Source organism: Notolabrus celidotus, chromosome 19, assembly GCF_009762535.1.
Source record: "Notolabrus celidotus isolate fNotCel1 chromosome 19, fNotCel1.pri, whole genome shotgun sequence".
NCBI classification, from domain to species: Eukaryota; Metazoa; Chordata; class Actinopteri; order Labriformes; family Labridae; genus Notolabrus; species Notolabrus celidotus.
Window position 1 is genome coordinate 23,619,607 of NC_048290.1, and position 27,191 is coordinate 23,646,797.

The 27,191-nt window shown below is 40.6% G+C and overlaps 1 protein-coding gene and 1 long non-coding RNA gene across 3 annotated transcripts; both read right to left on the minus strand.

Moving 5' to 3' along the window:
• Positions 1–120: 120 nt before the first annotated feature.
• On the minus strand, positions 121–23,562 carry rnf34b (ring finger protein 34b). 2 transcript variants are annotated; one of them, XM_034709199.1, is made up of 8 exons: positions 23,405–23,562; positions 16,334–16,552; positions 10,731–11,255; positions 6,413–6,475; positions 6,102–6,303; positions 5,977–6,000; positions 5,723–5,764; positions 121–3,062 (listed from the first exon to the last, which is right to left on the minus strand). In XM_034709199.1, exons 1-8 carry the CDS (start codon positions 23,408–23,410, stop codon positions 2,878–2,880), a joined length of 1,266 nt encoding a protein of 421 aa, XP_034565090.1. In that variant the 5' UTR covers positions 23,411–23,562; the 3' UTR covers positions 121–2,877. The 2 variants fall into 2 exon arrangements, with proteins under 2 accessions (XP_034565090.1, XP_034565091.1); XM_034709200.1 differs by lacking the exon at positions 5,723–5,764.
• Positions 23,563–25,060: 1,498 nt separating this feature from the next.
• On the minus strand, positions 25,061–26,051 carry LOC117831208. The gene is made up of 2 exons (XR_004634957.1): positions 25,889–26,051; positions 25,061–25,208 (listed from the first exon to the last, which is right to left on the minus strand). It is a non-coding gene; the product is annotated as an uncharacterized LOC117831208 (long non-coding RNA).
• Between the last annotated feature and the right edge of the window lie 1,140 nt (positions 26,052–27,191).

The window sequence follows — 27,191 nt, forward strand, 5'->3', positions numbered from 1 at the left end:
TTGTTTACCAAAATAAAAAGGTTCAACATTCCAAAATATAAAGATCCAGGATTATGAGTGCTCACGATGACCTCCTACTCTGATAATACTGTAGCTGCCTGTGAATGACATCTTGGAGAAACAGCAGCATCAACACACAGACTAACAGAGTTACAGTGTTTGTTACAGTGCATGGTGTCGGTGTCTAGTTGGGATCTGAAGCAGAAGACGACGACGATGACGACGACATAAAAGAGTGCTGGAAACCAAAAACCGTGACTGCCGCAAGTTTAATGATGAGAGTGACACGATCAGAGGAACTCATCCAACCCACACCAGCAGCAATACATTCTGAAAAAGTCATCTTTTATTTCTAAACCTCAATAGTAATTATTAGAATCTCAAATCATGTCATCTCCAAAGTAGATGGAAAAATATACATTTAATAACTTATAAATAAACAACAATATAAGCTATCTATGCAATTCACTTAACAGCTTCTTTTTTTTACCACAGGCATATTGTACACAGATATTTGAGTGACGTCTGAGTAAACTGGATGTCAAGACAAGAAAACAAAAGTGTTTAGTTTGCATAACAGGTTAAAGTAAACCAGGCTTCCTCTACCTCTCAATGCATGACGTCAGGATGCCATGACTACAGGTATGTCGATGTTAAACGCAGACAAAGAGGAAGTAGCACCCGTTACCTACCAAGGATTCAACACAGTAACGGACAACACAACCAAAGAAAGACACTTGGTAGAAGTGGAAACTACATGGTATTGCTTGGTGGGTGTCGTCTAAAGTCAAAGAGGAGTTATTGTTAGAAAGATGAATTTGAAACTGTCACCAAAACGAACTTAAGGTCCACTTACATGCTTTCTCCGGAGCTTTCAGCTGCATGCTGTTTGTTATTTGAAAAGCCGTTCCAGGCAATCATTCACAATCATATGTGACCCGTGTGAGCTGACCTGTCTCTGACATCTGAGCAACCTCACTGCTGAAGAAGATCGTGAAGTGGCCTACATTTTGAAATCGAGTCTGTAAGGGAGCCTTTAGTCTGGATTTTTTCTAAGTCAGACTGCTGTTTTAAAGCTACAACTCTTCTAGGACCACATTAAAGAGGTTTTGAGAATAAAGTTGTAACATTGCAAACATAAAGTTGTAATTTTGAGACAAACGTCATAATATTGCACAACCTTTTCAGTGTCCTGGCAGTGACAAACTTGTGCTTACGTGCCAAAAGATTATTCAATTACTTACAAAACTTCAACTTAAGTAGGCTATAACTTCAGGGATGCCGGAGTCGTGCTCCCTCCCCTAACCCCTAAAAGTCACCTCGGTTGTAACAATTCACATGGTGTCAGGGACACCATTTATATCAGAGATAAGTGCCTTGGCATGACCTCAGAGTGCGTGCACCTATTGCAAAGAAGCTGTAGTCCTTGTGGCATCAGTCGCAGAGTCAACACCTGGCCTCGACCCTTTACTGCATGTCATCACCCACTCTTTACTCTCCATGTATCCTGTCTCTCTTCAGCTAACTCATCTAATACAGGTCAGATAGCGCCCCAGTTTAAAAAAAAAGGGGGGAGGGGGAGCTGTTAGCCCAGCAGTTAATCCCACACCATATATCCAGATGCTGTAGTCCTTGAAACATACAGCCTGGGTTCAAGTCCAATCCAAGGCCCTTTGCTGCATGTTATCCCTCACGGTCCAATGGTCTTATTAAGGCATTCATGAATAATCTGAATAAATACATACATTTATAAATTAAGTAGAATTTCTCAAGATGCTCCTCACTTCTCATTTTCACACATGCAACTGGCTGCTGTTCTGAGGCTAACCCTAGCCTGAAAGTATGACTTTAATTTTGGCTTTATTCTTGTTGTATTATGACTCTGTTCTCAAAATATTACAACTTTATCTTCATGGCTTTACAACTTTATTTCTTCAATCTCTTTTTTCCCCCATGTGGTCCTAATACTTCATCATTTATCGTACAGCACTGACCTCTTAACTTTAACTCCTCTTTGAATGTTACAGGAATGTATTGCAGTTGTTCTGCTGGTCACTTTCTCTTCAGGAATAATATCTGCGCACTTCAAATGAATGAAATGCCAAAACAATCACATCCTTCACACAGAAAGTGCTCAAATATGCACTTGAACACACCTTATGTCTCTAGAAGTTAAATAAAGGGTAAACTATCAAACCAAGCCTGCTGGTAAATGGATGCATAAACTGTGAAATCTTAATCAAATATGGATAAAAGGCATGACGTTTGGCACCTTACACCCTCCTGTGTGTTAGACGAGATGACTAAAGGTGCATGGTAATCAGATTTACAGATAGACGTTTTCTTTAAAAACACAGAAGTCTCTTTTTTCTGGTATTGCACACCCTAAAGAACACTGAGGGAGATAATACGGTGTCATGTGGCATGACTGTGTAAACCATATTGACTCTAACCCTGGGATCTTATATTTTTTTATCACACTGCTTCTTCCCGCCGCACAGAACAACCCAATCCTCCTTGAGTGTCCACGGGACCACCTCCTCTCCTCTCCTCTACTTCCCCTGTCCTCTCCTCTCCTGTGAGTAAAACTAAGCAGAGAACAGAGAGCAGGAAGTGATGGCAGGGAGTTTTGCTGTGTTTTTATCATACCGATGAGAAAGAGGGTCCCGGTGCAGCAGGAGGAGGAGGAGGAGAAGTGGAATGGGAACACGAGTTAGTAAAGGAGAACAAACTGTGGTAGGCAAGAGGCAACAGTCTGGTTCCAGAGACCTCACGCCTGCTGCAGCATCAGACTCCGCCAGACGTCATGCACAGTAGTTCATCCTCAGTGAGAAGTTCCTTTCTGGCGCGCACACACAGACACACACACACAGAGTTTTAAGACTTGAAGACGTGCACGGCCCGCACCACGTACTGCCTGCAGATGGGACACTCGCTCATCCTCTTTCCGCACTTGGTGCAGGTGACCATGTGACCGCATTCCAGCAGCACGCAGTCGATAATGGCGTCCATGCAGATACGACACAAGTTTTCGTCCAACGTCAGCTGAGGTTTGACTCCATCTGTGAACAGAAATAAAATAATTAACTTTCAGATACAACAGTTCTCTGAAGGATCAGTGAACTGTGTGGATATTTATGTGCAGCCAAAACATTACAGACATGTTTAAAACAGAAACATTGAAAAGAGAATAGAATTGTAAACAAACCAATGACAAGCTTAGGACAAGAGCAGTAGATGGAAAATAAACTTTTTGCAGAGTGGTGGTGATAAACTGTTAGAATCAAATGAAACATACAATAACTTCGGTCGAGGCAGATGTGTGTCTAACATGAGTCTGGTTCTGCTCAAGGTTTCTGCCTGTTAAAGGAAGTTTTTCCTCGCCGCTGTAACTAGCTAAATACTGTGAGGTGCAATGCTCATGGTGGATTAAGATGAGATAAGACTGAATCTTATCCTGTCTTGGTGTTGGGTCTTTGTTAATAATTGAACAGAGTACGGTCTAGACCTGCTCTGTTTGGAAAAGCATCTTGAGATAACGTTTGTTGTGATTTGGCGCTTTACAAAAAAAGATTGATTGATTGATAGCTGAATTCACTTTCAGCTGGTCCCGGATCATATGGTTTTTTAAAGTTTCTGTAAGATATTTTTAAAATGATTTTGATTTTCTATGATTTATTTATAAAGGAACGATGTACAATATTAGACATAAATGTTACCATTAGCTGCATTGTACCGGAGTTAGCTACCATGTGTAACATGTTTATATACCTTTACAATTGTATTCTTATTTTTTATTTTACTTCATTTAAATGTTCTCTTTATTTGTGCTCCATTATTCTTGTACTACTCTTGCTGCTTTGTCTGTGTTGCTGCAACAACTGAAATTTCCCCCAAGGATCAATAAAGTATTATCTTATCTTAGTTTACTGCTAATTTAAAGTAGTGAAATTTATCTTCCAAACAAATACTGTAAACAATGTAGAAATAACATTTCCGTTAAAAAAAGCAAAAAAGAAGAAAATAGTTCTGGCATTTGTACCCAATACTCTAAAACGACTGAAAATAGAAGCTAAAGGTTGAACACTAAATAAGGAAGTGACACATCATATTTCTGTGATTGTTGCAATTAAAACTAAATAAATGAAGTCTTTGTCTTTATGAAGCTTTCATTTTTCCAAGCCCCTGAAGTCCCCAAAGGTGATAATACTAATCCTCTGCACACAAGTTAATTATCGCACACAAGATCATTTTGTGTGCACAAGTCATTATCTTGTGTGCACAAGATAATTACCCTGTGGGAACAAGTTGTTATCTTGTGTGCACAAGTTATTATCTGGTGCGTATGAGACATTAGCTTTTGGGCACAAATTAAAGATATTTAGGCACGAGTTATGAACCTGTGAAAACGCAGCAGTGGTAATAATTCCACTCTCCACTAACCGCCGTTATTCATCACTTAGTTATTTAATTCGACAGTAATTTGCTGTTCTGATTGTGTGAATACTGTCCAGATTGTATTCTTATGAGTTGTGCAGAGGGGTGCACCTCAATGTGTGTTGATTTGCTAATAAGCTCTGCTAAAATATGTTAAATAAAGTCAGCTTTCCTTGGTGGAAGAGTTATTTATTAAAGTGGTCTGTTAGAGTTAACCTTTGAATTCCATCTCAGATTATTTTGTGATGATATGGATTCACTGGAGAGAAACTGCCTCTCACCATGCCATGCTTTGTTAGCTAGAACCTTCAAGAGGTAGCAATGCTATCCCACAGTTAGCTACTTTATTGCTTTTTGTGTTCAAGCATTTTCCAAAGCTTATTACTACTACAAAGATGGCGCTGAGAGACCCACTATGCTTCTGTTGTTATCAAAACAAATGGCGTGTTGGAGCCAGAAGTAAATGTTTGTACCTGGCAAGAGAGAGCGTACACATCTGCTTCCCAAACAACTTATCGTCTAGTGTGCACAGGATGAATTTCTTGTGCATACAAGAAAATGATCACCTTTTTTGGACTTGACGGACTCTAAATAAACTGCTTGGAAGTGTAGAGAAAAGAAAAAACACAAAACAAGCTAAATATTGCGTTATCTTGTTTTATTTTTATTGTTATAAGCTGTAGAAATAAACCGAAGAGAACGATGACTGAGTAAACGATTCCAGTGCTTAGAGGAGTTTAATATCTGATGACTGTTAACAGCTCAGTGGTCACAATCTGCCTCTTGCTGCCCACATCTTTTATGATGAGGAAAAAGCAAATCCATCTGCATCCTGTCTGCCGTCGCTGCATCTACGTCTGGCTATTATGGGCTAATATGGCTAATGGGTTAATATGATCCACCAGCCCTTTATGTCAACAAGAGATCCTTGAGGAAGCACATAATGTAATTACACCTGATGGAGACACACTGCCAATAAAGTAATACCACAGCTCATGGAGAGGTAAAGCTCTCAGAGAGGGCATTATGACAGGATGTGAGGCTGCCCTTCAAAATAAAATGAAATGGAAAGCTGGAAAAGAAGCAGGAGTGACAGAATGCAAACACACTGAATCAGCCAGGAGATAATGACTGGAGTGAGCTTAATATGATAACATGTGGGATGAAGTAAATGACTAAGTGGGTAAAGATGCTTCAGCATGCCTCTACTGCTCTCAGATGGTTTACATCGGTGTTTATGGAGGAAATGGAGCTGTGAGGTGTCGTTTTTATTAAGATATCTTACCTCCAACTCCACTGTTGCAGAGAGGTGGAGGATATGCAACCACTTTATAGATAAAAGCGGGCAATAATAAAGAACAGCTATTAGTTTAGGACACAAAATTGACCCTTTGATGTAAAGTAGCAGCATTGAAATCACATAACACAAAGGGTTAACTGCATTTGCACGTTGGTTTCATACGTCAATATAAGAGTTAAATTAAAAGGCAATGTCCTAATTTCAAACTTGGAAATATAACAATGAAAATGAATAGTTACCTGCTGTTATGCTGACATTTTCCACTAAAAGAAAAGAGAAAAAAATATGTTTTTATCATAAAGAATATTAAAGGTTAAAGAAATTTTGATGCAATAACTGATGAAGTTGAAGGAAAGCATCTTACTGGACTTCCTGTTCAGCTTGTCTTCTCTGTAGAGTCGGTGCACTCGCTCCAGCAGCTCCCACTTCTCACAGCAACCGGAGTAATTGACAAAGTTCCTGGCGAGGATCTCTTTGAGCTGGCGGACGGAGAGGTTTTCTATCGCCTCCTCGTTGTCCAGATCAGACAGTGAGGCCCGGATCCGCCTCTGTGTCGCCGGACTGACCTGCAAACCACACAGGAAACATGAGGTGTGGTCACTGACGCTGTGTGGGTTCCCTGAATGCCTCATCAGCATCTCATTAGGTTTGTTAAGTTCTCTATGAGTGTCGTACCTCCATCATGTTTTCAGTGGGCTCCAGATTTAAGAGAGATGCTGTTGGAGTGTCCTCATGCTCCTGTAAGACAAAAAATCAACACAGTTAAAACCTTTATTCAATGTTCAACTAATTATTTTAACTTCTAACCCCCAAATATCAAATTCATGTTAAAGCATGAACAGCTTAAACAATGTGGACGATAAAGTCAGAATCAACTGTCAAAATGTAACCTTGATTCAGATTTGAGGTCATCTTTTTCTCCTTTCTTCTTCCTCATTCCTTTACACGATCACATATTTGTTGTGCCTGATTAAAATGTATAATTTCCTCCGCCTCCATATTACTATCAATGCCACGATAATACAACTTCACAGCTCCCAGTGATCTCATTCTTTAAATTGCAGTGGTTCAGATATCTAATAAAAGAACAGAGACTTTGTTGTTGCTCTTAACTCAGCGGTTAATTATTCTCTTTGAAGGTGGAGGTCAGGATTTTTCCGGATGAAAGGAGAATAAATGAAGCTGCAAAAAAGAGCAGACGCTGTTTGGTGCACTGCTCTATTTTATCTCAGCCATTTGTGTGCTTTGAAGAGAAGATATGGCCTCTTTATTCATTTATCTGCTTAACAAAAGAGCTGGAATAAGTCAAAAATGTGTGATATCATGCTGTTCTACACTGTAAAAAGTGAACTCCTCTGTCTCTGCTGCCATCTGTTTCTGTGTCTGTAAGCTTTAGCAGACCTGGACAGAAGTTGTGTGAATAATGTATTCTTCAGCGTCGAGGTGTAAGATGCCTCCCCTCACACAGACATCAGGTTTTTGCTCGAGCTGGACTCCTCAGAGACGAAAAGCAGAGGAAGTTCTGACTTGAAGTGTCAAACCTCTCTGGAGCTTCTTTGACTCACAGCTCGACTTCATTCAACCTTTTTTTTAATATGTAGAAGTATAAGGAAACTAATTCTGTCAAGGCTGAACAGGCTGCTAAAGTTCTGATTATTTATATAATGAAAATGTTATGAAATGTGTTCCTTAGGTCAGATTTATCTTATTGAAATACTCAACAAAATACTGAAAGGGAAAAAAACAAATCTCTGATTCTTAAGCCAATAACTTTACTGTATACCAAATGTTACTAAAATGTGTTCCCACATTAAAAAATGAGCAGATAACACTAGACTACTGTATACTAGATACACTTTAACTAATAACATCCAGCCAAAACTGTGTGGGTTGCATTGTTAACAGTCCAACAAGCAACTCATTGGGTTGAAAATCAAAGCAAATTCTCCCCTCTGGATACGTCTACAAGACAAGCGGTAACATTTCTTGGTTCATTACATACCCTAGAGTTATATCCATTCATGTGTTTCCTGTGAGTCTCAGTTTCACTGTAGATACTGAATTACACAGAGGTTTCACTGTGGCTTATTTCAGCAGTATTAGCGCAAAAAACAAACATATTTTCTTGTGATTTACTTATAATTAATGGTACTTAAGTCTGCCAAAATAAAAACATCATGATGAAGATTTGTAAAATGTTAAGTTAACTAGTCTGTGAAGGAGGAGTAACTGACTTTTAAAATGTTTGTTGTTTGAGTAGGGGTGGTTATTAGGTCATTTCTGATGCACTCCAGCCAGTGTTCATTTTGCTAATGAAAATTATAATGATGTCACAATATTATAGTAAGACAGTTGTAGTTACTACACCAGGACATAGGAGGAACAAACCTCTATAAACCAGCTGACAGACAAGTCACAACAACATCACGTGACTCTTCTGAAGAAGACTGCAGGAAGTTTGTAGTCGAAACATGTCAAGGTAAAAAGAAAAGCACACTGGTCTTGTAACAAAAACTGTCTTACTGTAATATACAATGTGAGACCTAATGTATGTTTTTGGACGATGTCAACAGTAACCGCCATCATTGACCTTTTTCCAGTGTCAACTTTTTACTGCAACAAGCATAAACAAGTGTTACAGCCAGAAACCTTTGCAAAAGTGTAATACAGCCCTTTTTATTAGGTCACATAAAGTGTGTTCCTTCCTCGACTTGGAGTAATGATCATTCCTCTATTTTACTACTTTTGTGTGCACTGCTCTTTCCTTATAAGATCAGCAGGGACAGCACAGAAACATTTCATTGGTGGAGAGTTAGGAGGCTAGATTATTAAGCTATGGTATTACAGAAGTAAAAGTGTAAAGGATGTGAAGTGTTGCAGATTTCAACACTTGGCACAACCTTGATACGAATGTCTGATCGACTAAATGATTCAGTTTAGCGAGAGAAAATGTTTTGACGTAAAGTAACGACTAAAATGTTAAGTTTCAGTCGACTTAAGCTATACAGGGCTAAAGAGACTAAAATGGGACTGAGGACATTTTCATCGCAAGACTAAGACTGGTTTCGAAACAGCCTGTTACATACTACCTACGTATGTAGTAGGCAGTAGGTACTTCCTACTACATACTGCGTTTGAATTTAGTATGTAGTATGACTGTTCTGTTCGATTTGTGTTGCAGTACGCTGGGCCAGACGTCACTGGATTTCCAGTTTCGGAAAGCGGAAGTAAACAACGACCATGCTGATAGCAAAACTGCTTCATTAGCATTCATTAATAATTTTAAAAGTTGAGAAGTGGTTCATATGGAATTTAATAATTTTCACAGCAGCAAAAACTGAGTTCCCCTGTCAAAAAAAAAAAGAGAAAAAAAAAAGCGGAACAAGCGCTGTGCATTTTGGGAAACAGTACGCCAGGCAGACTGGTCCAAATTCTCCCGAATCAGTAGACATCTGGGGAGCTTTGGCATACTGCAGATTTTGCTCTTGTTCACATACTACATATTGAATTTTGGCCAGATCAGTACATACTGCTTGTATAGTAGGTGGTTTTGAAAACAGCCTAAGACTATGACTAAATCTAAAATAGCTGCAAAATGAATACTGACTCCAGACATTATGTTGCAAAAAGCTAACCACAGATAGACTTTAACAACACAGCATCAAGAAGAGTTGTTACTCTAATTCAAATTTTTCAATCCAGAACAGATTATCAGCTGCACATGCATCTGTCTGAAGAGATAAATTCAATTTAAAAATAACACAAGGTACTTTAATAAGACAGATAACTGCTCAGTAAATCACGCCTTCATGCCAAAATCCTCCTCAAATCCAATGATGTTGTTGAAGTTTGCCATCAAAAATGTAAGCCTGTTTTATGGTAAAACATCCAAAGCAGTGTTACCAAATGGTCAAGGTGGTTACAATGTCAATAACTGCAATAACTCTTCAAAGCTTCAGTAGGATAAAGTGGTTATTTCATGAGAGTGTGACCAACATAAAAAATGCACCATGTCTTTGATTTGCTGAATCAGTAAAAATAGTCTTTGCAGCAGAAACTTTACTCTAGGTGAGGTAAAAGGATGTTTATATTGTAGGTGAGTCATCGGGCTGAATTTATGGTGGATTGCTGTTCTATAAATGATGGATTTTTATGCTAAAGAAGGAATATACATTTCCAGTGTAACCATTTTTAGATTGGTTTGGGAGATTTATTTCCCAGTGTACTCAAACATAAACAACCCCAAAACTCTTCAAGCTTTCATATGCCAGAAACTTAAAGGTGGAAAAAAAGGGATTATGTGTGAGGGGGTGAGAGCAGAGATGTTCTGTAGTGTCTCTGTTGTTTGGCTGCAGCTGTGACGCTGAGGGGAGTTCTCAACCTGTGGGCCTGTTACGTAACAGACTCAGCCATGTAACCGACCTAAAAAAGGCAAAGAGCTTAAGCTGCGTTGCTGGCTAGTCTAAGGGCTCTGAACAGACACACACACACAGACACACACAGACACACACACACACACACACACACACAAACACATGTGCACACGCCCACAAACACACAAACACACACATATACACATGGCTATCACAGCTGTTTCCAGCTGTCACGTTTGAATGCTGCAGAACACTGGAGCCGGGCTGCAAAGCTGAGTGCTTACGGTACAAAATACAATCGAATGAGGACGATTTTCAGGGAGAGAGAACCAAAGCATAACAAGGCGATAACAAGAAAGAAGGAACAAAATACAAAAATTGAATTACATCAGACATCTAAAGACGTACAGGAGAGGGTGTTTGTTTGTCAGTTTGTAGGAGGATCTCCTGACTTACAGCAGACACGCTGAGACTTGTAAAAAAGCAGATTTTACCTTTGAAATTAATTATCTTTGATAGAATTGGGACAGATGTGAAGGAAGCATCGCATATGTAAATAAGGCTGTAACACACACCCACTCACACACACACATACACACACACAACACAAACACACAGACCTGGCTGGTGGTCCCTGAGCTGTCACTGGGGCTGAGCACGTCTCCCTGAGAGGCGGAGAGCACCGACTGTTCAGAGGCGGAGCGCGTGGCGGAGGGAGGCGACGCCGGCTGCGAGTTGGGGAGCGAGTGCAGACTGTCTGTGTCGTCATCGCCCCCGTCATCCTCCCCCTCCTCTTCCTCCTCCTCTTCCTCGTCCTCGTCCTCCTCATGTGCATCCTCCTCCTCTTCCTCATCCTCCTCTTCGTCTTCGTCCTCCTCGTCCTCCTCCATCACAGGTCTCGGGGTTTCCCTCGTCCCTTGATGACACAGCACCAGGTCTACCAGGTCCTCCTTCTCCCTGCACGTGTCTGTGGGGATATTGCGCAACAGCAGGTATTGGCGCAGGTCTTTGACACGGAGCTGCATGAGCCGCGGCCTCTGGAAGGCGGTGCCGCGCAGCAGGTGGCAGGTGGTGCAGCAGCGCAGGTTCTCCTGCAGCACCGAGCACAGGGCGCAGAAACTCTTCTTACAGTCACAGCAGATGTGCTGAAGGAGAGATGAGACGTGATTAGAAGTTATTTTTCTCCTGACTGAAGAAACCAAACATTTTCAACAACATCGTTTGAGAAACTTCATCACTTCTGAACAGGCCTGTGTTTATTCTCTTCACTCTTCATGAATAAATGAACGTCTACTGAGAGTGATTTCAAAGATTTAAGTGCTGAAAAATGGGCCGAATGATGGAAGCAAAGCTGCTGTTTGTATTAATGATAGAGACAGGCTCATTTGCATCAGAATGAGCAATCAGCATCTCCCGTACATGACTTGTTGTATATGCTGCAGTATATCATTAAGACAGTCTGGGTGATAAGAGGAGATTATAATTTATGGACTGTGAGCAGAACCATGACGTGATGAAATCTCTCGTTTATTCATTCCATAAAACTCTTATTTTTCTGAGTCATCATTTATTAACAAAGTGACTCAAAACTCTTTGAAGAGTTTTGACTGATATAATGCAACAGGGAACAAAGTGGATACTGTTCATCAGAGGATGCATTTTGCATGCCACAGTATCTTTTTGCATATTTTTACCACATGTTTATGTTAAAACTGAGACACTGCTGATTATTTATGAAGCAGTCAATCAGCAGAAAAAAACCCATCAATAATTGGCTGTTTGAAGCTCATTTGAGGATTTTTAACGGATCATGAAACAGACTGAAATTATTATTGATGCCTCTACAGGACCTACAAAAGCAAAAGAGACTGTATATAGTTGTTTTTTAACGCCTGCAGATTAGGCTGGTAGGGAAGGTGTTAATCAATGCAAATAAAGCACGCTGACAAAACAGTGTTTTAAACTTTCCCACATCACAGTGATCCATAGTGATCTGCACACAAGACATTTAGAATAAAGAGGAATTAGATTTTTTTTTTTCTCGAGAAACAAAACTTCTAAATGTTAGGACAAGTTTAGCAATGGGGGTGTCAATTCAACAAAACCCTATAGTTACTCACAGGAGTGTCAAGTAAAATATGGAGCGAGAATACAAAATATTTGCATGTGCTTTGAAGCACCTGGGAGTAACTTTCTGTTTGTGTTGACTTTGGCGCCCCCTGTGGACAAACCTCACATTTCTTCACTGATTTTGTCCTATACATGTTTAAGTTGTGTTTTCTTTCAAAAAAAATAATCCTCCTGCTGTATTTTAACTATCAAATTTGCTGTGGAAAAATAAAGTTTAAAAAAAAAGGCTGATTCTTTAGCACGCTGTCAGTCATCTCAATATCTGGTCTGTGCAGGTCAGTGCAGGGCAGGACTCGGACTCCAGTCCAACTCAAGTCATGATTTTCCAGACTCCTGACTCCTCTTGAGCACTTGGACTTTGGATTTGGACACAAAAGATGACAAGGAGGACTTAAATTAATTATCCCCAAAGACCAGTCCAAAAAGATTAATATGGTCTGACACTGTATATTACAGTTAGACTGTTCTTCTGACTGTCTGAATAAAATATAGAGTGTCAGACCAAATAAACCTTTTTGAACAAAAGAAAACACACTGTTCTATTCACAAGAACTGTTTTATTGTTTTTGTTTGTTTTGTTTTCTTTTTTTTTCTACATGGCCTTATTTTTTTTAATATTTAGTGTTTATCTACTTGTACATTCACATGCTATCTTGTTTAGTAACAGTTCCTGTCAGGATGCCTAAAGAGGTGCTGCAAATTATATTTTACTTTCAACGATTTTACAGCAAATGCAAACAACCCCAAACGTCAACAGACATCTGTCCAGGATGTGCTCAGAAAAGTAAGTGAGCTAGTTTAGTTACTCTGACTGTTGATAATGTTGTTGTTAGCAAGCTACTCGCTGATGTTAGCCTCTAAAGTTACTCAATCGATCCAAGATGTTTGGTTAGTGAAACTTCTGACTGACAGCAGGTGGGTTGCAGGTATATTTGAGTGTATTAGACATCAATGAACGTGTTTCTCGTGCTCCTAAGACAGAGGCAGTAATCATTTCCACATGACTCACAGTGCTGCAACTTCATTTAAAAATCCCCAGACAACTCACAGGCTCAGTCAGAGTCTGATGTTAATAAATGAAATGTGTTTTTTACACATCCAAAAAGGTCCAACACAGTCATTCCGGGTTCATGCAGTGAATAGTCTGGAGTCAAACCGCGGCCAGCTCAATAAATCAACCCTGACTCTACTTGAATCCTTCTTTGGCGACCTTGACTCAATCCTGACTCTAGCACTGAGGACTCTACTCAGACTCAAGGTTATGTGACTTCACTAAAGCATTGGTTGGTGGTGAAAATAATTTAATATATCATGATAATCCATATATTACCAATCATTATATGCATGTTGGCATTTGGACTTCAAACCATATACACCGACATATTTTAAATAATGTTCTCCCAAAAGTCAGTCGCCTCAGAGTGAATCCTCGGGTTTAAGAGAAACATTAATAACTAGGAACACATCAGAAACTGTGGCCTATATCCTGTGTGCTGTCATTTCTTAGAAAGACCAAAGAAAAGAGAAAAAGCTCTGTGCAGCTCCTGGTGATGTTTGACATTTCACTGTCTTCACACTGTCTCCTGATAGATAGCAGCGAGTAGATTGACACTTGAAATGAGCAGAAAGCAGGTCAGCACAGCTCTGAACACTTTCTTATCACTCTGCACAAATGTGCTCCGGTCCAGCAGAAACATATTTCACACCACAACACATACTTTTCTTCAATCGTTTGTTGATAATCCCACTAGCTCCTCTTTTTTCACACTATGAAAATATCACGCTGATACACTAATGTGTGTGTGTGTGTGTCTGTGTGTGTGTGACGGGGGAGTCGGAAGCGGTGTGTATGTGTGCTTGTGTGGATGGGGATAAAGTGATCTAAGAGGAAACCGCAGCGATTCATCAGTGTCTCTGAGCGTCTGACTGCCAGACAGAAACACTCTGCCGTTCAACTCTGACACGCTTAAATGCCACGGTGAATATGCATGGTGTGTGTTTTCAGAAGGAGAGGCTCGTGTTTCTGCTTTTTCTGTTGCACATCACCAACTAGACTTTCCTGATTTAAAAGAGCAAACAAACTACTGTGCAGGTTTAAAGGTCAACCTTAAAATTTAAGCAAGCAGCAATGGGAAAAGTGTCTAAAAATGTGTAAAAATACTGACATGAGAGCAAGATTTTGAATAAAGATGTACACGAAATTGAGAATTTCTAACATATATTTGAAAAGTACAGAGGTAGTATTACAAAAGTGTACTAGATTCTAATTACTTGATCTCTAGAGGTAAGTTTTGTCAAGTTAAGCTACACCCTTCGTGAAAATTCAGGCTTTCATGAAAAGATCAATAAGATAGATAAGACATTTAAAAAAGAAATACACATGTGCATCAATTACCTATTTGTACCTTTTGAAAGCTAGAAAATGAACCATGCCAAAAGGTTACAAGACAAATCCCTCTTTGCTGGAACTGCTAACAACAACAGACAGTAGTTTGAGCTTTAATTACAGTGACGCAGCGTGTCAGTATAAAGTTGCATTGACTTGAATTATTCAAATAAGTACAGGTGCCTAAGAATTGCCCTGATTTTGGTTTCTATTTATTTAGGTGCAGCATAAAAATAAAGTAACAGTGTCTTTAACTTGTTTCCAGTTTAAAAATTCATCAACCATCACCTGACCATGTTATACTCCTGTGGGTATGATGGCCAACGTCTCTGCATTTACAGTGTAGCCAGCAGTTAGCCCTAAAAGACTTCCTGCTAAGACTTCCTTTTCTGCATGCTACATTGTTTCCAATCCAATTAGCAACCCGTGAAGCTACAGTGTGTTCACATCAAACGTGAAGCTAAATCCATCCCTCCAGCTACATCTTCAAAATAAACACCATCAAATATGCAATTAACCTATCATTTATGGGTTAATTGCATCTCCCTGGCATATATTTGTGTTGGGTCTCAGTTTCACTGTAAATAACAAGTAACACAGAGGCTACTCTAGCTCTAACGTCAGCAGTATGAACATGAAAAAGAAAACACTTTTTGGTGATCCCCTTGCAGTTAATGTCTTAGGTATACAGAAATAACATCATGATGCAGATTTTAAGTAAGCTTGGTGTTTCCTTCTCCAAGGCGAGAAGGAAACAGGATTTATGATGCATTCCTGGTAGTCAAGAAATCTAAACGTTGGTTAGCTCTAGCAACACAACATCAACTCCCTCTCTCTCTCTCTCTCATCAACCAGATGCATTGCTGGATTAAAATATTTGATCTATGATGGAGCTCTTGCATGAGCAGCACATCTTACATGCAGATATGTGTTTACAGGGATAAATAAGTCGTTGACAGATTACGTTTCTGTGGATTGCTCTCCATATGGATTGTTTATTCTGCATACAACAAAGCCTGCTGGCACGTGATTGGTCAACACTACTCTGACAAGCATACTACAGATGACCACTTCTCGAGCTTAAATCCAAACCCAAAAGTCCAATGTGCAAATAAAGATTGACCAGCTTTAAACAATTGTACAATCACTTTGAGCATCTTTCTTTCTTTCTGTCTTTCTTTACATTTATGACATTAAACTCAATCATCCTGGAGCTAACTCTGTCAGCTTAATGTAAGGCTATGTTTTGTTTACAGGCCTGTATTTCCTTCGGTTACCATCCATCTGTTTCTGCTATTTTAGTCCCATTAACTGTTACCATCATCCTTCTGTTTCTATGCAGAGAGTGAAAAATAAAATTACATATTCATTTTTTACCCTGTAAGCCGCAATCATTATCATTTGGAGGTCTCTGTTTAGCAAGTGACTCAGTAATTATGAATGCCGGTGTTTCCTTGAATGCATCACGGAGTCCCTGCTCACAAGTGCACGCAATGATTACATAATTCAGACAGAATAAAAAAAAACAGCTGACTAAACCTTGGCTGTGAGGGATTACTGAAGCAGGTTTCCTCTCTGCACATTGGTTTCCAGAAACGCTGACGTGAAGTGAAACCAGGCAGCTGCTTTTCAGTTCAAACAGTTCAGGGTAGAAGAGGCTCAGCACTGATGGACAGAGGGTTGGGTTTGTATTTAACTGTAGCTTACCTTGCGTCTGAAGACAGAGAAAGCCAGTCCGCAGGCTTTGCACAGCTGTCCGGCGCTCCCTGAGTTGGTGGGGGGGTAGGTGGAGTACCCAGCGCTGGGGGCGAAGCGGAAGGGCCCGGCCCCTGCTCCGAACCCCGGCTGCTGCGCCCGCACCGTGCCCGTGCCCATCACCTCGTTCAGCAGCCCGCAGCATGATGCCCACATGGACGAGGCCCCCGCCTAGAGAGGACACACACGGGAGAGAAACACTTTAACAGACACTTCACACGAAGAAGTTGGGACATGTTACAAAGTCTCTGATATTATTTGTTAGAGAGACTTTTTTCAACATATGCTGCATAGATCCTGTTCATTTAGTGTTATTTTTATAATCATTTAATTTAGTTTTCATGTATTAAAACCATTTAGTAATAAGACTAGATAGGAGAAAAACTGAAGAAAAAAAAGATAAAGTCTTGGTAAGGTGTTTGGTTTTATCATTATCATGCTAATCGAGCCGCTCTGTGACTTCTCGTACACTGTGTTCAAGTTTCTGTCGACTTACTACTATTCCCCTTAGTAGTGCTGTAATATCACACCCTTCCTAGCTTAATGACACAAAAAAAGCTTGCAGTGTCTTCCTCATTGAGAAAGAAAATGAATGAGTTAGAGAGACAGAGATATAAAGAGGATGACAGGGAGAGAGAGAGAGAGGGAGAGAGAGGGAGAGAGGGAGGGAGGGAGAGAGAAGGGGGGGAGGGCACAGAGATATCAGGCAGTGCATTATTGAGAGTGCTCTTTACCAGCCTGTGAGGTTTGAGATAATTAGACTGAAGTAGACTCTAAAAGCTCCTATTAATGACAATCTACAAATAGGGCTCCGGTTAAATTCCTCAGTCAGTTGCTGCAATTTTTTTTTAACCATTCAATAAACAAACCAGTCAGAAAGAAGCAGAGGATCTGCTCCAAGTCTCAACCACACGACAAATACCTTGTGGTGGATGTTATGTTGCATCTAAGTCCTCAGGAAAAAAACTGAAACTAAGTAAGTCTCCTCATCCTGTGAAGTTAAAGTGAGCATTCAGAGATGCATTCACTGACCACGCGGCCGGATGGACGCAGGGAGCAAAGATGGCGTGATGGGAGCCACGACTCCTTGGAGCATACTGATGAGGAGGGAGAGAGAGAGGAAGAACAGAGAGAAGAGAATATGTCTTCTGTTGTCCCCCTCCCTCCGCCCTTTTCTCCTCCTCTTCCTCCGGCCTGCAGAATCAATAGCTGACATGAGCATAATGTTCGCCCTCTGTGTTCCCTGGCTCTGTGCGGGGGGGAGAAACAATGGAATTCACAGGGCAGCGCCACATCTCTTCTTTGCTCTGACTTGTCACAAACACCCTGTGATCTGACCTCACCCATCTGCTTAGGGAGTGCTTATGTAAGCACAGGAACGAGGCACTATATGTGGAGTCACGGTGAAGAGGAGGAGGAGGAGGATGAGAGTGAGGGGGAGGAGGGGGAGGTTTTCCCTTTGCTGCACTGAGGCAGCCAGGGTGGATTTTTAAAGGTTAACTCTGTCATTACGCTAGATATGTTGGATGGTTTGGCGAATGGATTACCTGCAGGCCAAGGTGGCATCTTCTAAATTGCATATCCTTTCAAAATAAAAGCCTAAAACAAGGAACTTACAGAAAATAAAGCACAAAACATCAAACTTAAAAAAATTGGCAGCAGTAAATGTTGAATTATTGCTTCTTGAATGACTTTAACATTCATGTTTTGCTAATTCGTAAATGTTTCAGCTCTAATATTTCACATTATATGCCTTAAATCTACTACATGCAGCTCACTTTATCATCACGCTTCAAGCTTTATGCCCATACTAAAACTATCTTCCAAAACAACTTGAATTATTTGCCCCTGGCATAAACTTGACCTGATGTTCAGCTGCTTAAAAAGTTAGACACAGCCTCCCTGGTACGGCAGTAAAGAGCCACTAAAAGGAATATTTACTGCGTTCTCCAGGATGGCGATCCGCTGCAGTCTGCCCATGAAACCAGACTTGTGTGGCCGTGAGCCAGCAGCACGAGTTCCCTCTGTCACTTCAATTAGCACACTGTAAGCTCTGGAGGCAGGGAGTCCCGAACAAACAAGCGACACCAGCAAACATCACATGGACTACATTGTTTTTTTTACATTTTTTCCCCTTGTGGCATTTATTCTCCCTGCAAGGCTTCATCACTTAAGCAACGCCTCCAGGGGGAAACAATTTTGTATTTATGTATTTGTCCTTCCAGTCACCTCTGGACGCTCTGAGTGACGGAATAATTGAGATATTTCTCACGTTGCTGCTGGATTTTTAACATCAAACAGGAGCTGCCAGCAGCCTTCAGTGTGCATATAAACAAACACTGAGAGGAGGGGAGAGCAACTGAGGCACAGATTTATACTGAAGAACTTAACAAGACAAGCAGGCCTCATGTGGACAAACAGCGATCTGACCCCATAAAATCAGCTTTCGAGGATAAGATCTCAAAAATTGCATCAAAATAGAGACAGAGTTTAACCATAAGGGACGGAGATGGAGCTGAAATGGGTCATGTTGTTACTGGATGTCTAACTAGAACTGAATTATGTCTGACTACAAGAAGGAAGACGTTTTAACCCTCATTTAAACAGCTTCATGAACTGTGATATTGGTTTCTGTGCATTACAGATGAGCTGATTTTTTCCTCCTGAAAAGTGATTCATGTCTTTGACGGCTCTGAGCTTTCTGATGATGTCATCAGTGTTAATAAAACCATCTCTGCGTAGGTTTTTATAGCAGAAAGCCTTTCATTACAATCTGGAGGTGTGGGGATTGAAAGAAGGGGCAGACTGTATTATGGGAAATGAAGTCTCTAATATTTTTCAGAGAATGTAAGAGTCAAATTAAGGTTTTTTTTAAGCAGTTATTTATACATTTTTGTACCTACTGTGGGTGTTGCTGTGCAGCTGCAGGCAGGGTATAAATATGAGTTTGATCACTGTCTAGGTCAGGTGTACGATCGCTGAAGGGCAGACAGATTTGGAAGTCTGGTTGTCTGAGTAAGTTGGGAATTAGTTTTGTGCGTCTGTCGTGAACTTTTTATTCATGGGGTCTCTCCGAAGGATTAATGTATGAACTATTTTAGCTAGGATGCAGTCTGGCTGATGATCGATCTTTTGTTTGTAACTGCAACCACAGCAAAAAGTGTCGACTAGGTCACTCCTGCATTTTACACCTCAGGATCAGACTGACCTCCTTTAATAAACAGTGATTGGGTCAGCAGTCAGCCTTGTTTTTATTGTTCTTTTTAAAGCTCCAGTGAGAGTTTTTTAACTGGTTATGAAACAGACTGAAATTAACAGTGATGCCTCTTTATGACCTTCAAAAGCAGAAAAAGAACATTGGCAGATGTATTGACAATATCTTAATTGTAATTCTTAATTCCAGTAACTGCTGCAGGGGTGTAGGTGTCAGGAGCATAGACTGTATTAATAATGGACGTATTATCTGTGATGTCACCTATCAGTTTTCCCGCCCGTCAATCAAGTCAGCTGTGCCTCTCATAATGGAAAAATCGTAATCTTAATATCTTTAAAATTGCAGCGTTATGAAAAAATTCAACCCCAGTGCAGTGTGTGCTGATCGAGGAATGAGCAACAGACTACACTCGTTTTTTGTACCAGGCTGTAAACATGTTTATTTCTGCTGTAAAGATTGTCTTTTTTGAATTTGTGTGTATGTGGTTTCCGGTACTTCTGGAGCTAGCCTCAAGTGGACACTTGAGAAACTGCAGTATTTAAAACGTCCGCATAGACTTCAATTCTCGTGGCACACATTTCACATTTAACTGTTTAAAGAAACAGGATGAGCTTTTTTGTCAGAAAACATGACTTCCACATGTACAGGAGAAGATCATTAATGAGTAAAGATCGCTTTGTCCACAGGGGGCGCCAAAATCTACACAAACAGAAAGTTCCTCACAGGCCCTCTCTCTCTCTCTCTCTCTCTCTCTCTCTCTCTCTCTCTCTCTCTCTCTCTCTCTCTCTCTCTCTTGTCCCCAACTTCGAGGGAAGTACCATTTTGGACCACAAGCCTATGCTATGGGTGGATAATTTATACTAAACATATATCATGGTATACTGTATGTGACTCCATGCCATATGGATATTTCAGGGATTATTTCATGAAACCTAGCTGCATGTGTTTGGTCAATCCCGTGCCTGAAAAAAATACATTCACAAGCTATTTACAGAAATATGTTGTTTGTTCGGAGATCAAACTTGGGAAACTTGTTTTTGTATGACAGCTCCAACTAAATTTTTAATCATCTCATAGTGCACATTGTCGATATATTCCCTGGCATCTTCCTGTGATCACTGCAGATACCAAACAGGCAGATTTATGATAGTTTTCAGTCTAAACAACAGAGTAGTCTCATACACTTTACAGCCATCTTTACTATCTCTCCTTCATCCATTCTCTCTCTCTCTCTCTCTCTCTCTCTCTCTCTCTCTCTCTCTCTCTCTCTCTCTCTTTCTTTTTTTTTTCAACACTCTTTTATTTCCTCTCTCTTTTATTTCCTCTCTCTTCTTCTTCCCTGGCATCATACTGTCACTCATACCGAGAGAGGGGAATTCAGCTGCATCACTGCTGAGTCTAGAGAGTAATGTTGACACTTAAAATTTAACTAATTCACAACTGTCTTTTTTTTTAGCCCCCAGAACAGAAACAACAAGTGAATTATTTTTCTAAATCTGACCTATATAAACACTTCAGTGATGTCTGCTGCAGCCTGCAGATGCCAAATGTAGACGTCCAGAGAGATGTGAACATAAAACTCAAGCTGCCACCGGCTAAGTTTGGATTTGTGTCTTCAAACGCACAGATTCACACGGTTTACAGCAAAGACAGGAGAGGATTTAGCCTGGAGATTTCTTTTGGTGCATTAATAAACAGAGACGTGATTCTACTGCACAGACTGTCCTGTGATGTTGAGACGGGACAAGACTAATCTACAGCAACAAGAAGAAGAATCAGCTGACCTCGGGTCCTCTCTGTAGCTTCTGATGTGTTGATCTACTTTGGGAGATCCACTACACTACATTTGTGCTGCATCGTTTGATTGCATGAGAGACTTGAGAGTATTTACGTCCTGAATGTACTGAATGTATGGGGAAACTAAACAGTAAGAGGATTTTGAATGCAACGTATATAAAAATCCAACATGTCCATCTAATCATCTAACTCTGATTAAAATGGCATCGATAACATACTGTAGAGCAGTTTCTCCTGTTTCACATATATGCATGTACCCACTTCAGCTAACGCTGTCCCACAGGGGCCGAAAAGCTGCTTTTCAATTCCAACCAGATTAGTCAATAAAACATCTCGTCCATTTTGTTTCCAAGGGACACAGTGACTGATGATGATGGGCCTCAGGAAAATGAACTAGGCTGCCCCCTCAGAGTGAAAATACTTGACCTCGCTGCATACAAAATAAATGACACAAGCACCAGTGCATGTGCAGAAAATACACACTAGCTTAGCTTAAATGTGGGTGTTCAGTGTTTATTTTTGTTGCATTATTTATGATTGAAGATACTTTTTGTTGGTTTAAGCTGCAGAAATGTACTGTAATGATCTTGGCCTAAAACAGTGCAGTGATTTAAAAGGTGTCATACACCTCTGTTACATTTATTCTCCCATTTTTATGCCCTTGTAGATTTAAAAAGTGAAACACTGTATAGTTGAAGTGTACAGTTGATTTAGAAATCATTGTTATGCAGTGTAGAATGGAAGAAGTTAGATCTAGATGACATCAATAATCAACTGAAGGATGCTGTTTTTGTCCTGCAATTTGGAGAAAACATGTAATACTGAAATATGTATAAATGCAGAGTGGGATTGCCCTTTACTATACATTGTACATTTTGAAAAGGAGGGTTCAGTAGAAGTGTTTTCATCCCAAATTTTGTAGTAGCAAGATTTAAAGTATATCTGAGTCTGAGCGGAGCAGCCAGCTACTTAGCTTGCAGCTGCTGCTCTGGGGAAACCCTCCGTCCTTGCACATAAATTACAAACTTTCATTGTAAGAAGGAGCAAATCTGAAGGTCTCAAACAGCTACACATACTTCAGACAGAGCTCAGGTCATAGATTATGCTAAATATTTGCTTAATTGTGTTGTATCTCCTGGTTTAAGGGGGTTTTGCTCGAGAAATGAGTCACATTGATGCATGTAGTCCTGTATTCTTCATATTGTTTGTTCCCTGAACTAATGATGGGGATAATGATGAGGATGATGATGAAGGTTGTAGTAATGGCCCTGCCTGCACCTCACCTTTCACCGTGACTGTCTCCACAAACCTGCCGCCACCACGGCACCAATGACATCATCGCCATCATCTTCATCGTTATCAGTCCTCAGAGCTCAAGCAGCCAGACAGCATCATCACCTGCTTTTCCTCTCTTCCCTCTGCTGCAGCACAAACACACACAAACACACACAAACAAACACGCACAAACGCACACTCCTCACAGAGCAGAAGGAGACTCCTGACACAGCTCAGTTCGGACCTGAGAGGTGAATCTCTCTCAATCACACCGAGACATCCCCCAAACATCCCCTCACTCTCTCACTCTGTCTGGATCTCATTAGAGCGGATTAGAGCCTGACGATGAATGGACGTCGCTGCAGCGGCTTTAGTCCACTGAACTATCACACTGGGGTCAAAGTAGGCTCATTAGAAGGCTACACACTGTACCTACTGTTCGTGAGGACGGCTGGAGACGCAGGGGAAGCCTAGCCAGGATTGCACGCTTGCCAGGAAATTAAAAAAATCAAACTGACAGGGTTGCAGAGACAGCAGGGAGGAAGTATGACAAATTGAAATCAGGCATTAAATGCTGCATAGAATCGCAAGCCTGTTGATTTAATCCCATCGAAGTGCACACAAATACGTTTAATTGACATTAGGATGGAGGATACCCTGCCTGTCGGTGCAGCACAAAGCACCAGAGATCTGCATTTGAATCCAAATCGTAAAGAAACCACGGAATAATCACGTACCTTCATTGAACCTCCCGTGTGAGGAATCTGCCGAGTAATGTCAGGACGACGACCATTGCAAGTGCACAGGGAATCAAACCATTACGTCTTCCCTCTCTCTCCAGCTGCCTGATGCCTCCTGTGTGTATGGAGTAAGCATAACGTAATGGCCAGCAAAGCTGCAGCCAACCACAGCGCGCGCACAGAAGCTGGTATCTTTAGCAGCCAATCCGCGTGAACACACAGCGCTGAAGTGGGCGGTCAGTGCGCTTGCGTAAAGACGCATGTGTGAGGCTGACAGACGCATCATGCTATTTTCACAGCTTCGGGTTATTCTGTGGTGAATTAGCAATTTTTTAAACCTGTGTGTATTTGTCTTCAAAGGAGATCAGCATCACCTGCCATACATTATTTTTATAAGGTAACTTTTAAGATTTTTTCCTGAAATATTCTGCATCATTGATTTGTTGCAAAGCCAAAGTAAAAACATGTTTTTTTATTAGATTTAGGATTTATCACTGTTTTTTTCATTTATTTCTAAGCTTAGTCATAGGATTGGTGATCCCCTTCCCTCTATGCATGTACTGTTTGTGTTGTACCAAAACTAAATGCGTCCACAATCTTATTTACCGCCACATTTAGCCCACAGTACATGTTTGCATGTGTGCATGCTTGTGCCAGTGCGCGCGCTGTCTGCAGTAAGGAGATTAGAGGGGTTTTCTTCCATGCATCGTCAGTACCGCTGTGAGCCCACAGGTGGCAGCAGATAGTGCTTCCACCACATCATTATTATCATTGAGACATAACTGAGCCGCAGGGGGAGGAAGGCAGCTCGTGCGCTTCATTATGCTCTCACTGTGTAATGCATCTGAAATCAAACAGAGTTTTAAGTCATGCAGCTGTTGCAGCAGATCGGCACGAGGCAGAATAGTGCTTTCAAGGTGCTGAGGAATCACAATGATGCAAATGGAGTTTTATGCTGCAGCCCGAGTCGCTTTAAATTCTCTGCCATTTGCACAAGATCAAACAGGGAGCCTACTATGTTGATTTTATTTCACACAAGCACATTAAAAGATATGCGGAGGCCTGCAGGCCAGCAGTGACACACATTACAGCTTTAGATCTGGCCTGAATATCCAGTCCTGAGGCTAAAACATCAAAGTTGTGTTGAAGTATGGATGTGTGAAAACTTCTCTCATTTGGAAAGAGCAGACAAATCACTAATGTAGGTACATGTAGCCATAACTTCACCTTTTACAACATGTCTTTTCTGACAAGCAGGAACTCATTTTTACATATCCATCTTTGAGATTTCTTCCTCCAACTGATTTAGTGATGGATAATAAGATTATATTTGTGGGGCCAAAAGCATTGGAAAATCCACTGTAATATCTTCCATTGTTACATAATTCACTGCCAGCAGTTTTAAGAGGGACTATTTCTTCAGGAAAAAGTATATCCAAAGACATCGGTCAGCAGATAATCTATAGTAACTGGGACACTGTTTCTGAAAAAAATCCTGCTGATTCTTCTACAGAGAAGAACTGACTAGAACCCTTTGCTTCTTTTTAAAATTTTAGTTAAAGCTCCTATAGGAGTTTAAGCTAGTTATAAAACAGACTGTTAGGCAATACTAATCTTGTGAACCCAAGAGCAGAACACAGGGACTGAGGCAGGTTGAGGGTGTAAATAATTTATTCCTGGTGATCACAATGTAATCGAGAGTCTTAGCTTGCTTCCAATGAGGAGTCCTGAGGTTCGTTTCTGCGTGCGGGTCCAGAGTAGGAGAGGAATGGAAGGAAGGCAGGAGTTAGACGAAGCAGCACTGCTGGCAAAGGAGAACAGGTATTAGTAAGTATTCAGTACAAAACAAAGAATTTCAGGAAAACTGGCTGGAGCTAGACTGACTAGGTAGAAGAGTCTAACAATCTGGCAGCTTGGTGGAGTAGGAGCCCAGTATATGTAACCCTGTCATTGGCAATGAGCTGCTGCCCAACGCCTGCACACCTGATTCCACTCATGCACACACAGGGAGAAAGATGAAGCCTCCCAGCTAGGATGAGGTGGGGGTGTGACAGACTATAAAATAGGGCAGGATGACAATATTATACACATACAGCACAAAATCAGCAGAGTCTACTTTGTCCACAAGGGTGCCAAAACCAACACAAACTACAAGTTCCTCACAGGAGCTTTAAGATACCTGAAGTGAGGCTGCTAAGAAAAAGTTGATCCATTAGATGACATCTGCATGCTGCATAGTATTTGTAACTTTTTTTCCATTCATTCAAATGCCCAGGAAATTTACACCTCATCTGTATTCAACAACAATTCTCACTTTGGGGCTTCATCAGACCAAACTCCAAGACCTACATGTCTAAGCATTCACAGTAAAACAGCACTGGTATCAAGCATTAAAACTGCACAAAAATGACAGCATAAGACGTGGGCTCTGAAAATATGCATTATAGTGTCTTGTGTGATAAAGAACTAAAGAGGACCCACGTGCAGACAAAGAAAGCAAAACTCTGAGAACTTTCTTCAAAAGTCTAAAAACACAGAATCCAAACAGTCCAACAGAAAAATCCAAAGATCAAAGGGAAGGAACAAGAGCCACAAGAACAACTACAGAGACCCAGAGAGATTTGATGACAAAGTGACAGGAAAAGGGAAACCAGAGAAACTAAATACACACAGGGTAATCAACACAGGTGTGACAAAAGACACAGGTGAAACTGATTAGTGTAATCAAGCAGGAGGGAAACTCACAAGGACAGGAAGTAAAACCAAACCAGACACCCAGGGAGCAAGAACTACAAAATAAAACAGGAAACACTAAAGACTTGGAAGAATACACAGACATGAGGGTTTACAAACTCTATCAAGAGACAGTTAACTAAGGAACATTATTACAAATGCTCACACAAGGAGAACATTAACAACACACTCAAAAAATTGATAACTGGAAAACAACATCAAGAAAACAAACACTGGGCACAGACTTGGCCTACTGGTTAAGTTGTGCGCCCATGTAGCGGGCGGCCCGGGTTCAAATCCAGCCTGTGGCTCCTTTCCCGCATGTCATTCCCCCACTCTCTCCGTTTCCTACACTATCCACTGTCCTCTCCCTCTATCAATAAAGGTGTAAAAAGCCCAAAAAATATAAAAAAAAAAAAAAAAAAAAAAAAAAGAAAACAAACACCAAGACATGAGACAAAAGGCAATAAAACTGAATTACCATGAACTCATATCAAGAATAACAAAAAACATTCTAACAAAACTTAGAACAGACCATACATGACATGCAGTTTATATCATGACAGCACAGTCGAGACGAGTCAATAATGTGTTTATGTGTAGTGGAAATACTACTCTGCTGTGAGTCCAACCACTTTGCAGATTGTCTTAACCTTTATTTATCAGTTGAGAGTAAACATACAAAATCAAAATATAATCAATCACATGTTCCAGTATTCTATACAAATGTAATTTCAATTATTGTTTGTAGACTGTTGATTTTATTATGTCTGATTTGAGGTGCAGCACTCAGCAATCCCACTCCTTGTGGCCAAGTCTCCCACATGGCAGTGAATAACTCTAAAAACGTTTTTGTTATAAGAAGAAGACCGTCAGTATGATCATTTTAGACCGCTCTAATGTGACTAACTCAGAGTTATTGTCTGAACTTCTAGCTGTTGGTGGTTTGGTAGTGATGATGAAGCAAAGTTTGAGCTGGTTGCACCACCTTTGACACTTCAGGGATGTTGAATTAATTTATGTTTATTCTGTGAACCCACATACATGACAT